Genomic DNA, 13820 nt, shown 5'->3' with positions numbered 1-13820 from the left:
TCCCATGATGTGTTCTTTGTGTATGGTTATTGTATTTTATTTCAAGAAAGAGCATAATACTGATTCTCTATATTTCTGCCACTGGACACTTCTGGACCCATAATTTAACATGGTCCTGCTTGAAAATTGTGCTTTCTTTGTGGATATACAGGACCTGTATGTTTCTCAGACAATACAACAACCTGCAGCCAATTCATAGCTAATCATAAGTCTTTTATAATTTAACACTCCCTTTACTATATATATATATTTTTTTTTACATCCAACACTGGTGTGTACATCTGATAAGAACCTACCCATCAGTCAAGTTTCATACATGTTGGGACAGTGACACAAGATGATGGTTGTTTTAGTCTAAATGATGGTATTAACTTTAATGTTCTACTTTGAGCTTGTTTTCCACAGTTAAAGAGCATGACATACAGACCCCTAAAGGGTGACTGTATTCCCACTAAATTCCAAAGTAAGAATGAGTATAGGGCCGCACAAACAGCTCGTCACCTCACACACAAACACAGAGTTGTGTTACTGTAACTTCAGAGGATATTACATTGACTTTCATTCAATTCCTGGAGATTTACCCTAACCATAACTACTACTTGCTTAACCCTAACTGTTACCCTAAACCAAGTCTTAAGCATAAAATTAATTATCTACATTACTGGGATTTGCTTTTTGTTCCCAAAAGGATGTAGGATATATGTAACCACAACATAAGGAATACCAGGACCACACAAACATGCAGGTGAAGGATGAGACAGAAAATAATTAAAATATAATTTTTATTTAAATCATCTATAAAAGATTTTCACATCAAGAGGTTATGCTTTGGATCAGCTTCAGTAAACTTAATATTCAAGGATTTTCAAAATGTCGTGACATTTTTCATCATATAATGCATTTAAACTAAACTGTGTTGCACATGTTGGATAATCTGTTCTTCTGCATCCTTTTAAACTGTGAAATATTTTCTAACCACCATATTCATCTCAATTATGAGTTTCATTAATAAAATATTGTTCTGCCTTTGAGGATCTTTCATCTCCATCTGCTTCCATTTAATAGGTAGAAGAACATTCTCATTAGTTGGTGACTCACACATACATTTTATGACACACAAGCCCATAATAAAGCAGCACAAACATCTGCATACTTTAAAACTAACAATAATAATAACATTAAAAGATGAAGATATACAGCTGAAGGTACACAAATGATCATACCAAAGCGAGCACTTGCATCAAAACCCTTGTATTTCCCTTAAAAGCATTTCCTTTATGACAATATTCACCTTCATGCCATTAAAGGTATTTTTACTGGTACAATGCTTTCCTTCTGAAGGAGACAGAAGGCTGCATGTCTACACAAATCTCTTTAATTACCATTAATACTTATTGTGTAATCTCTCACTCAGTCATTATGTACATGCTGCCTCAACAGCAACTTCAACATATTAAAGATTCTTCATTTTCATTTTGATAAAAAGCTTTTTCAGTATGGGATTTGGATTATTTTACAAAGCATAATCACACCTGAGAAAATAGTTAGTAGGACTACTGCAAAACCACATTTTGGCCCTGGTAGGTCAAGCGAGAGAAGCTAAACATTTAAAGATTTTCCTTTTAGGCAAGAACCAAAGGTACACCAATAGACCATAAAAGATTTAAAATGCCCAAGTGGAAAAATACAGTAAACAAAAATAAGGCAGTGTTTTAAATCTGGTGGTGATACAAACAAAAGTTCTACAATTTAAAACACAACTGCAAAGTGTAAATGTAAATTCTCTGCTTTAAGTTGACAGATATGCAGATATGTTGTCCCGAAGACATTACCGCCGAATACTTCCAGGCCGTGAACTAATGAGAGAAAAATATATAGGAACAGTTGTTATAATAATGTCCGTGTCTGCATTATGGATTGCCTATGTGTACAAGTAAGAATCTAAAAAGTGAGTTATGATATGACTGCAAATACAAATACATATGTAAATACCCAGGATAAGGAGGAGGTGGGGCGTCATGCTGTCCACTTCTTTCAATTGCCTGCTCATAGGAGGGCAGCCCCAGGGGGTCTACGTCCCTCATATGGGATGGGTGTGCAGGTGGAAGCGCAGGTTGTAGTGACACTTCCTCTAGCCGTCGCATAATCAGAGAAGCATTACTCCTCCTGGGGCGTGCCCGTATGGAACTGTGGGAGGAGTGACAATGGTAATACCGAAAGTATAAATGAGTGTATATTACGTCAATCATTTGTGACCTATTTACTTACATTCAAGTATCAAAGTCAAGCTAAAAGTCAGCTTTATAGTTGTTAAGCAACTGTTGGTGCTTCAAAGGCATGGAGTGACAAGGAGCATTCAATTATTGTTACAACAGGCTTAATATTAAAACAACAGACAAAAGCAGCAATTTGTTCTGAAATATTCCAGGTTATTTTACGGTGCACAAAAAGTTGTCAGATTGATCAAGTATTTGAGTCCTTAGTGCTAAACAGGTGTAATAGTGTTTTCATTGGTCACTTTAGCTAAAAAGGTGCCCATACTCCTATACTAAAAATTACATAATGTAGGGATAATGTAACTACAAGAGTTCGCAATAAAACTCTCTCACTTACCTGGTACGGCTCATGTTACCCTTACACTTGCCATGACAGAAATACCAGATCAGGAGGCAAACAATAACTACGGCCACGCCAGCAGCAATCAGTCCCACCAAAAGAGATGTGACGTCAACTCGTGAGGGGCGCTTGTCCTTTTCTGTCGATCAACACAGACCACAGAAAGTAAAACTGGAGAGTACTGAGAGTTATACTACTTAAGAGTTATCCATGAATATCTCTCTTTTTCATCTGATATTATTTATTCGGCTTGAGAGCAAAACTAGGGGTCCAGTTTGGCACTTTAGGTCCAGAACGGTATGGACACATACAGGTAATAGATCAAAATCCAACCCATCATCAGTAATGCAAAACAAATCAGAGTTCAAGACTTCCACAATTTGAATATAAGCAACTTCTTGACTTGTAGACCAAGCAATCATTTTCATGATTCTTATGTGCTGTTAGAAAAGTGGTGAAACAGGCTTTGACAACACCAGAAACATAATTGTCATTGCTTGAGGAAGCCTAAGGCACATGATTTAGTTTTCCAAAAGGACATTCAATTTAATATCTATTGATGTTCATTTGAAATGTTTTAAATATACTTATACAACTGAGGTATTAATCTCTCCCTCTCTCACCTTCTGTGTATGTCTTCCAGAAAACATCCTGCAAAACAAAACATCATCAGTATGGTGAAATGTGCTTTAAGACCTCTCTCTATATTTCAAATGACATCAGTGAGCAGCTCCACTGCACCGCATCACTTAACTGTAGCCGCGGTGTTTTCAAAGACCTCTCTTGCTTCCTCGTAATTGCAGATTTCTTCATAACACTCTCTTTCTAGATTTCCAGGAACGAACATCTCAAAGTCAAACCGGTTGAACAGCAGGTGGCGACCCAAGAACGAATTTGCGTTCCCCTCATCTACAAATACTACAGGAGAGTCCAAACAGTGTCAATTAATAATAGAAAGGGAACGTGATAGATTTGGGTGTAAAACCTAAAAGCTGGCATTCTCTCACCTTCATGATCTTGGGATCCTTCATGTTTGGAGAGTAACTTTCTCATACAGGTCAGATCTCCACAGGACAGGAGTGTAAAGAGTATGAATAGATTTAACAGCATGGTCATACGTGCACCTGCGCGCGGGCTGCGGGTGGAGCATTAATTGGTAGCTCAGAGAGGGCAGATTATCATTAACAACTCCAGTTTATTCACACCAATATCTATACACTGTTCATTACCCGAACAGCTCCAAAACGTCATTTACAAATGAAAGGCAGCACCAACAAAATGAAACTTATCTAGCCTATAGGAGCCGTACGTGTCCGATCTCTCGACGCCGATAAGAAGAAGTCAGGAAATGTTTACCGAGAGTCTCAGACAACAGCTGTATTTAGTGGTTTCCTCTGAAAAAGTTTAACATGACTCATCATTTGTAGGAAAAAAATACATCAAACTATAATTGTAGTAGTTCCTGGAGGTGTAAAGTAATTTCCCGGTGGGTTAAAAAAGGGTTTTGTTTACTCCCAACAGCTGTAGCTTCTGCCCTCCTAAACTACCTGCGCAGACTCGACCAATAGATCAGTTCACCTGGATAATATGATGCGGTATATGTGAATGAGCGCTAGGTGGCAGCTGAAACCACCAAATTGAAAGTAGTTTCAAGCAAGTCTTCTCACAACAAAGTACGATTAGACATGCATCATCTGACCTTATGACTCAGATAATGAATCTGCACTCCTCCCAAAGTCAAATCATTTTTTGAAGCCAGGTTTCCTGTATTTCAATTGTTGCAATCACATTCAATTTTTTTTGAAAAAGAGCAGCACCAAAATATCTAAAATGTAAATGTAAGGAAACATATGCATTTCTTCTCTGAGGAAAAACAAACACAGTAGTCCTACTTTTAAAAAATGAATAATTGTTTCACCAAAGGCTTCTACACACATAGACTATAGGCTACATCTATTCTATGAGCATAATGCTGGAGTATTTACACGGCATTAAAACAATAAGCACATCTTTCAACAGGTAATACCTATATGTAATAGCCTACATGTTGTCAGCCCCTTAACCCTATTTAATGTAGGTGACATACATTTCTTCCATTTTAGACACAAACATAATGATTTAGGACTTATGTCACGTAACCACTGGCTCATCTTGTCTAATAAGATTTATTGGAATTTAAAGGGTTATCTTCCTTTAATGACTCTTTAAATGCCAAATTTTTGTCTTAACATCTGTTTCAGCCTCAATCTCTTTGTCATGTTTACAATGTTGTACCTTCACCTCTAATGGGTGGGCTCAGATTACTGTTGTAACACTATCTTTTGGGATCTGTGCATCAGGAATCTTTTAAAAGCACTAAACCTCCTCTCTCAGTAGCTTGGGAGCTGGTGACTACACCACTGTGCACGGGCCATGTATGGGAAAAAAGTTCTGTAATGGGCTTCAGTGTCATTTCAACAGAGAAGAGGCATCTGTGGTAAAATACAATTAGTGTGTCTGGTGACTAGAGTAACTTTACAGACAGCACAAACAGCAAAACATGCAGCAACAGATCGAAGATAAAGTCTCCCATTCTGCCAGCCTTTCATAAAAGTGTTTATGTTTCACACTCTCCATGTAAATAGACATATCTGCCTCTGAGCCTCAAAGCCTCTTGTCCAGTGTTTATGTAAAGCAGAGATAGGATGCAACTGAACATTATCTAGCTGACTACTGGATGGTGCTAATTGAGGGGCAGTGAGAACCCCTCTCTTGTACTTGGCTAGGTGTCTGGATACTGTCGAGTCTTTAGATTTATCCAGAGGAATGTTGATACAAAGAAAAGGGGTGAAGAAAAGGAGAAATTCCAGACTTTATCTACTGTGTGATGTCAGATGATATTGCCTTTGTACACCACATACTATAATATCCAAGTTAAAATGATTAATAGAGTCTGACTGCTGGGGAATTCATTAGCTCACACAGTGAGGCTTGTGTTCAAGCACAGTGAATCGTGACTGATAACCTGAGCTGCATGTGCAAAGGGCGCCAGCTGAGCAGTTCAGCTTCTAAATGGAATATCAACTCATTTACTTTTCACCACTGAACAATGCAGAACTACTTTTATCTAACTATGATAAGAAGGGGGTTATGATGCTTGTGTCAGATAGACCAGCCACAGCGCACAGTATTTACATCTGGGACATCTCACATGACAGGCCATCCACAAAACAGTTACTTAAAGTCAGTGAGACAAATTGGCGACAAGGAGAGAGGGAGACGGAGAGTGTGAGAGAGAGTAAGAGAGAGCGGGACACAGAGAGAGAGAGAGAAATCAGTGTCCAGACAGAGGAAAGTAGCTGAAAAAAGGAGCATGTGTTGAAAGATAGTCACCAAGATATAAAGCTTTGCGAACATTCTGCTAAGCCTTGGTCACATTTGTTTCTATCTGCACTACGCTCCACCTTGCGGGTGGCTGTGATGAGGTTGTGCCCCTGAGAATGTGTTTAGTGATTTACTCCCCCTGATAAGAGCTGGAGATGCTGCTCCCTGTGGACAACTGGACATAAGTGAGTATTGAGTCTCTGCAGACCTATGGAATGATAGGAAAAAGAACACAGTGCAACAGTAAATGTATACTCCAAATGCCCATTTCATCTGAGTATTAATACTTTAATAGTGGGGCTTTCATCGTCAGATTATATCTTTATTCAGTACAGAATGAGGAGGGGCACATCACTAAAAAAATGAATCAGGTTGAGCTGCAGCTTTGTTGGTAAAAAAAATAAATAAAAAAAAAAGGAGAAAAATAACACCATGGATGTGGGTTGGGATAGGGATTCAAAGACTGCAATGTCAGTAGTCTGCACTTTGTCAGTTTGTGCTGATTTCATCACAGCCCCAGAGGGAAGAGAACTCCAACAGACCCCTTTTACATCTAATGCCTTAGCTATATATCATTAGAGTTCATATCCTAATGCCCTGGACCAGTGCCTGAGAACAAATTTCTGTAACAGGTCTAGGACAAGGTTAACTGAAAACCTTGTTTTTCCACTTTTCATACACTTGAAGAGACGGCGAGTCATTTTGACTAGTTTGACATTATCTTTTAACACAGTGGTCACTTTTAAAATTGCAGCAGTGAATCATGAAACGTCACAAGCTTGTGTTGATATTACAGTAATACAGCCCTGACCTAAGCAGGCAGGGTCATCTTAAGTTCACATTACCATTGTCACCTCTCATGGGTTCCAAGACAAGTGACCCCTTTGTTGCAGCCCATTTCTCACCCCAAGTCACAGCTCATCTAAAACTGGCATGCTGTCCTTTTACTTAAACCAGATGTTGAGAGCTGCTAGAGGACGAGACCCTATTAGAGTCACAGAATGACTGTTTGAAAAGAGGAGGAGGAAACTAGCGGGCTAGTTGTTTGAAAAGACTGATTATACCAGAATATTTATTATCCATTTGAGGCACTGTAAGATTTTGGCTGTTTCACACAATTAGAAGCCTGCTACAAAAAAAACATGTTCTGTGTGTGTGTGAGAGAGAGAGAGAGAGAGAGAGAGAGAGAGAGAGAGAGAGAGAGAGAGATGCAACTTGCACTTAGTGCTGTGCCCACAATAACCACTGAAATCTTCAATTTATCAGAAAGAAAGAAGCAATCACAGGTGATCTCCACTGTTCTTTTATTGGAGGAATATAAAAACTGATTATTTCAGTCTGGGAATTTGGATAGCAGAAAAAGAATAGAAGGTCAGGCAGTCTAGACAGTTGGGTTAAGGTGGAATTAAGCGGAAGGTGACAGAGCTTGCAGACTGGTCTTGACGGCTGCAAGGTTGGCTTTCCAGGAGGTGAGACTGTCAACCAGCTGCTGCCATTGCTGCTTGCCAAAGGTACGATGTGTGCTGTGGCTGATTGAGTGGAAACAGAAGAGCAAATATGTTAAATTGACAAATAAATGCAGGCCGATGTCATGTCTCAAATCCTGGAAATTAAAAACAGAGCTATAGTAAATGTAACTGATAAAAATGCATGACGTTGCCTACATTCTCTATTTAAGGTGTCATGAAAAAGGAAATTCAGCAGCAATTTCCCCCCCTAGTTTCTACAAAGATGATACACTTTTTGGCTGACCTGAACAGACCAAATAGAACTAAATATGTTCCTAGCATTCTTGACTGTAATAATGCATGTTCTAATTAATTAGTCTTGTAGTCTAGTATTGGCCCGCCAAGAAACAAGAACAAGCACATCAGTGAGGTTATTTTATTATAATCCATAATCAAATTTTAAAAAAAGTCAAATAAAAAGGCTATACAGAATAGAACAGGGAGAAAGGGTCTCCTGAATGTGTCCTGACACGTTTTTTGTTTTTTTGTAATTTTGTAACATGAACAAATTTTGACTTTAAATTTTTAATTTTGAATACCACAGAGGCCAACCCGAATTACAAAAGGTCCTAACTTTAATGAAAGTTTCATGTTGCAAAAGACAATATCACAAAGTAAGGGAAATGTATCAAAAAAAATTATGCTGTTTACCTACTACGCCTGAACAATAACTGGCATGTTAGTTTCAATGAGCCAGAAATTTTTTTGGCAATCCAGGTAAAGTACTTGAGATTACTTGAGTACTTGACATTGGATTGGTACCAGTTCTATGAATGCTATCACTGCACAGCTAATACATAACTTTACTTAGTCAAAATTGAACACAGTTGAGGCACATATAACAGTTTCATAGTAAAGTCGAGAGTAATTACCTCACAACAACTTTTCGCTGTGTCTGGTCAATTTTGCAGTACACCATCTTGGTCCGAACAGCTAAAAAGGAAAATCAGACAGGAAGTGAATTAAGAGACAGACAGAAAGCACTAAAAACACCACTGACACAAGAATGCTTTAAGAGAAAATGCAAATGAAAAATGAAAATGGAGAGGAAGTTAATCCCTGCCGCAAAGCACTCAAATACTGTTCTTGGCCTGTGCCATTTTTTTTAATGTAGTTTGTAAAATCCTACTCATGTCCTGTGATTATTTTCCAGGGGGGATTTGGTAGAAGGTGGCAATAAATGAGTAAATTACAGAGTCGTGTCAGAGGGATGTGAATATGTGGTCATTGTTAAAACACTTTCCTTTCTCTTTCACAGCTTGTTGGCGTGAGACACTAACAGCACACTTAAGGAGAGTGGACAGCTATTTGAAGTTTAGTGCTTTTTACCGTCAATGACAAAAGCCTCAACGTCATCAGCTCCGATCTGCAGTTCCTGTTGCATGGTGTCAAAGGAGATCTCCTTGAATTCCACTGCCATGCCCATGAATGTCAGCAGACGCATCTTGGCCATGTTTTGCTCGTGGGACAGGCCTGGAAAGGAACAAGCAGGGATCATTAAGCACAAAATCGTCACGGTCGATTACTCTTGACTCAGGGAGTTTCCCTGTGATAATAGTTTCTACATTTATAAGCATGCAGTCAGGGAATCTACTCTTCAACACAAACACCACTCCACATTGTCTGTTTTGAGAGTCTATCCCACACACGCTTGTAATTACAACTAAGCCTTTAGTAGTGAAAAACAGACCCACTGCTGACACACACACATTCCTGTTCTGTGTCAACGGAGCACAGTAAATTGGCTCAATATTTATATGTTTTAAGTCACACACAAAAAAATACTGCAACAGCAAATTCTACAATAATGGCTTTTTTCTTTTTTTAAAAGGGAAGGAAGATAAATATATTTTCTTCACTGTGTGTTTTGTCCACGTTGGCCTGCTGGTGTTGCAACAATGCTCTGCTTAACAATAGCCGACAGCGCAAGAATTTTGCTGCATATAGTGAAAGTGAAAATCAGAACGCGTGAAAAATAATTTAGGTGCACTGGTGTGGGTGGTTCAGGAATAAATCTGTTTTCCCTCCTTTCACTTCCTTGTAAGCAAAAATATTTATAAATATAATAAATAAATATGTTTTGGTTTCCTGAGTTTTCTATTGCAGTAAACAGAATGTCTTTGGGATGTGGGCAAAACAATATATTTGAAGACATCACCATGGGCTCTGGGAAACAGTAATCAACATATTTCACTATTTTATGGACTTAACAACTTATCGATTAATTGAGAAAATAACTGAAAGATCAAATGGTATTGAAAATAATTGTTAGTTGGAGCCCTAAATATAAGTGTCAAATCTGACTCTTCTAATCTGATTATATTTGGATGAGGGCCAAAATAAACTTGATCGGGACATCCATTGCATTTATGCAGACTCGCCTGTATAACTCAAATTTTCCATTATATTCAAATCCCAAGCATCTGGATCTTACTGATCCCTTTCTGAGATTTTGACATTTTCCGCAAGTAATCCCCACCACTGGAGCATCAGCCAAATCTTTGAGCTGTATAAATTATAATGAATCTGTTTTCAGTGGTAAAAGTGTGAAGTTTGAAAATATTCAAACATCTGTTTCTATAGACAAAGTCCAAACTACTCTAAAATCACTTTAAGGGACAGCATCATATCACAAAACTGATTTATAATAAACCATAACAACGTATAATATATTTACACTTACTAAACAGGTGTCTTTTGTTCTTGTGTACATTTAAACGTGGTCAGTGTGTGTTTATCTGTGTGTAGAGAATTTTCGCAACAAATATCTCAAGTTATGGCTACTTACCAAGAGAATCGATGAAGTCTTTGTTACTCTGGTAAAACTTTACGTATGCTGCTAGTTTGGCACTCACAAAGATGGTTAATAACTACAAAAAACAGAAAGAGAGAAGAAGGAAAAGTGTAATGGTGAAACTCTTGAGTCAAATCATATCTGCATTCAAAACTCATTTGTCCATTTTGAGGGAAACTATTGACACATTTAAAATGCCAGTCTATTGAACCATCAAAACTCTACAAAGCTTTTCACACACCCTAGTTAAAAATATTTTTTAATTAATTGTCTCAACCCGTTCAGCTTGTAACGTATACACATTCCTGTTGCTCATCATTTAAGCTTATTAACTGGTCACTGCTTTCTGGAACTGTCACTGATGGTGAATTTCAAAAGTGCAACTAAAACCAATTAAGAACACTGTAAACTGGCTTCTAAATCTGTGTACTTTTACACATACAAGATAACAAGGTTGTCATAATGATTGATGGATTTTTTTTTTAATAGAAGGCAATAAAGTTGGATTTCTCAAAAGACTAATTATGGTTGATAAACAAAGAGGGCTGCAATTAGACGTTGAGAATGCCAATAATGTCTTTTATACTTCACAGCACAAAGCATTACACATCCTGAAACACTCACGTCATGGATGAGTTCTCCCTCCAGAAAGCGAACAGGTTTCAGGGTGAGCAGGTGGTCAAACAGGAAGGTGTTGGGGTCTTTGAGAGCACGCACAATACATCTAAAGAGAAGGCACACAGAGGCATATATGTATGAGGGACGTACAGTAAATTAAGGCTAAATGAAAATCGATAAACAAAGTCTTTAAGGCTACCTGTGGGCATCAACGCGTGCTTGTGAAGCATTGTCTTCTGTGTAACTTCCCAGCAGCTCCACCATCACTTTTGCTGCAGCGTCACTGCGAAATCATTAAATATATTGTTGAAAGCGTGATCATTTACTGTAATTAAAAAAAAGAACATATGTGCCACATTTCAAACAAAAACTTAAATGTGTACCTTCACGTATGATTGCATTATGTGAACACAGCTCCGGTAGGGGTAAAAAAACAAAACCAAACAAGTACCTACCTTTTTTTGCAGTCCACAAGTGCTTCATATACCAGTCTCAAGAGAGTGTGCTTCTTCTCTGTATTCAGGTTCCAGTCGATAATCCACTTGCGCACCTGCAAACACAAACATGTATTATGAGTTAACAAAAAAAAAAAGTGTAGCAGTGGAGATTTCCAAAATGCAACAAGGTGTTCTTTAAAATCTCTACCACTCAAGGTAAACAAAACTATGAGACTGGTGCATTTAAGATCAGTGATCACAGCCTGGTGAGTAAAATATACCTGATCAAGATCAGTGGGGATGAAGGCAATGGCATTGCAGGTAGCTGCCACCTTGATGAGGCCACAGAAGACTGTGTACCTCACAGGAGTGTTCTCATCCATGCCATGGAACAAGTTACTCAGCCTGTAACATGAAAACATACCAAAAAAAAGCGAAATCTGGGTTTTTCATACAGTTCTGTATAATTATTCAAGAAACAACCAAAAAGAGAAGTGGTGCTGTGAAAGACTAAAGAAGGGGAAAGGGACTCACAACTGCATCCTGAGGGAGGGCCTCTCTCCTTCCCGGAACTTCACCAGTTTCTCACATAGACTTTCAATAAGAGCTTCTTGCTTCTCTGGCTCCAGGATCAACAGCAGAGACACAATGCTGTTCATCACACTCTCCACATCTGTAGGGAGATACAGAGAGGGGGTCATGAGTAATGACAGAAACATCCAGGAGTAGGTTCACAGTCAGCTGCATTTGATGTAAAAATTCATCATGACATGACATTTAGACATGTCTGTAGAAGTCAACACTCTAACAACATTTAATAAAGTGAATTGTGAGACCACCATGTTTGGCTTGTGGCCTTCATCAGGGTCATCATATATCAGATATTTTGGCACGGCACAGCAGCAAAAGCACAGGTGTAATCACCTTTATAATGATTGCTTCATTCCCTGAGATTTAGATATTCTGTATGCTAAATCACAGGAATGAGACACTAAATGGTACTGAGATGGAGTGGGCAATATGGATAAACACTTTCAACCATTTATCTTATTATATGCACTTTCATCACAATCAATAATAATATCATGAGCAAATAATTTACCAAAAACCCACCTTAGAAAGTATTCATAGATAAAATAACCTATTTTTGAGCAGAATTGTGATATTCACCTGTGCTATTCTGCTAAGACATGTCAAAATATCAGCTGTAAAAAGCTATGCTGTCGGTTGTGGTCTGATAAATACGTAGTTGGCTCTGTATGAGACATGGGCATGTTCATCATCATCATCATTATGACCTACCTTTATCATCATCTTTGAGGCAGACATCACACGCCTCAATGATCTGAGCCAGATCTACATGAAGGCCACCTTCAGAGTTCTCTTCTGAGATATCAGCCCCTTTGGCCTTGATGTAGGCTCTCAGCTCTGAAGCCTGTGGACAGCAAATTAATTAGTGTAAATAGTTTAATAAAGCCCATTATTATTCAAAAAAAGATAAGGCAGGTAGCTGAAGTTAACATGTGCACATACGTTCACTGCGGTATATTTTTACTTATTACCATTTAATGTTTAGAGTCACAAAAATATTTGCTGACCAGATAATCAGGATAAAAAATACGTTTTTTCCAACGAATCTAGCAGCTTTAGCTATATGAGTTATCGAGCAGGCTGTTGTGAGTGTCTTATTTTACGTCTTTGTTTATTTAGATGTGTAAGCTAGCTTAACAGCTAGCAAAGTTAGCTATCCAGCAACACTGAGGACATCTGTGACAACGTTGCTCATAAAAACAATAGGCTGAAAATGACTAACACCTTTTAGTTTCAACACATTTAGATGTAAATGTCTCAACGACAAGCTTCAGAGCATGTTTACACACGCGCGTCGTCATAGTGTCTCAAATCAGCATGAAGCTAACAATCAGCATGTACCCATCAGCAGCTACAGACGGTTAGCATTAGGATTAGCTAGCATGCTAACTTATGTGGTTGGACAGTTATTCGTTTATCGAGTCGGACACCGAAAAACAGATCAAAACGGGGTATTAAAGATAAAGGTCGTACCTGGTCTTCTTCTGTTATGTCGATAAATGCCGGGACACTCATTTTAGGCGATTTTATGAGCCTAGATGATGAAATCCACGCTCCCACAGCTACTGAGACCTGAGCGGAAAAGAAAAGGCAGCAGTGCCGGTGAAAGACTTACTCTTCCGGGTCATGCTGTTAAAGCTACAGTAGCCTCAAGTCTGGTCGTGTTAGGTGGTGAACCTTTAATTGTGGTACTCACGCTATTATTAATTGGCTGTTTTATGCTGTGACATGACAACACTAGGCTTAAGGTCTGGTTAGGTTTAGGTCCAAAACCACTTGGTTAGGGTTAGTAAAAAATCATGGCTTGGGTTAAAATGATCACTTGAAACGTGATGTGGGTTAAACTTATTACTTCCATACTACTACCTTAACCTTAAACGTAATCCTAGCCCC

General features: G+C 38.4%; 2 protein-coding genes across 2 annotated transcripts; both read right to left on the bottom strand.

Moving 5' to 3' along the window:
- Nucleotides 1–1508: 1508 nt before the first annotated feature.
- prrg4 (proline rich Gla (G-carboxyglutamic acid) 4 (transmembrane)) lies at nucleotides 1509–3743 on the bottom strand. The gene is made up of 6 exons (XM_062418888.1): nucleotides 3624–3743; nucleotides 3371–3534; nucleotides 3240–3267; nucleotides 2614–2755; nucleotides 1993–2187; nucleotides 1509–1856 (listed from the first exon to the last, which is right to left on the bottom strand). The coding sequence occupies exons 1-6, from the start codon at nucleotides 3730–3732 to the stop codon at nucleotides 1829–1831; spliced, it is 666 nt and encodes a 221-aa protein (XP_062274872.1). The 5' UTR covers nucleotides 3733–3743; the 3' UTR covers nucleotides 1509–1828.
- A 3523-nt stretch (nucleotides 3744–7266) lies between these two features.
- On the bottom strand, nucleotides 7267–13519 carry eif3m (eukaryotic translation initiation factor 3, subunit M). The gene is made up of 11 exons (XM_062421810.1): nucleotides 13401–13519; nucleotides 12639–12771; nucleotides 11871–12009; nucleotides 11618–11741; nucleotides 11355–11449; nucleotides 11099–11182; nucleotides 10906–11005; nucleotides 10276–10357; nucleotides 8817–8960; nucleotides 8360–8420; nucleotides 7267–7508 (listed from the first exon to the last, which is right to left on the bottom strand). The coding sequence occupies exons 1-11, from the start codon at nucleotides 13440–13442 to the stop codon at nucleotides 7385–7387; spliced, it is 1128 nt and encodes a 375-aa protein (XP_062277794.1). The 5' UTR covers nucleotides 13443–13519; the 3' UTR covers nucleotides 7267–7384.
- Nucleotides 13520–13820: the final 301 nt, after the last annotated feature.

Source organism: Scomber scombrus, chromosome 1 (genome assembly GCF_963691925.1).
Source record: "Scomber scombrus chromosome 1, fScoSco1.1, whole genome shotgun sequence".
Classification (NCBI taxonomy): Eukaryota; Metazoa; Chordata; class Actinopteri; order Scombriformes; family Scombridae; genus Scomber; species Scomber scombrus.
The sequence above is the reverse complement of the archived record's forward strand: the minus strand, read 5'-3'. Positions and strand labels throughout refer to the sequence as shown.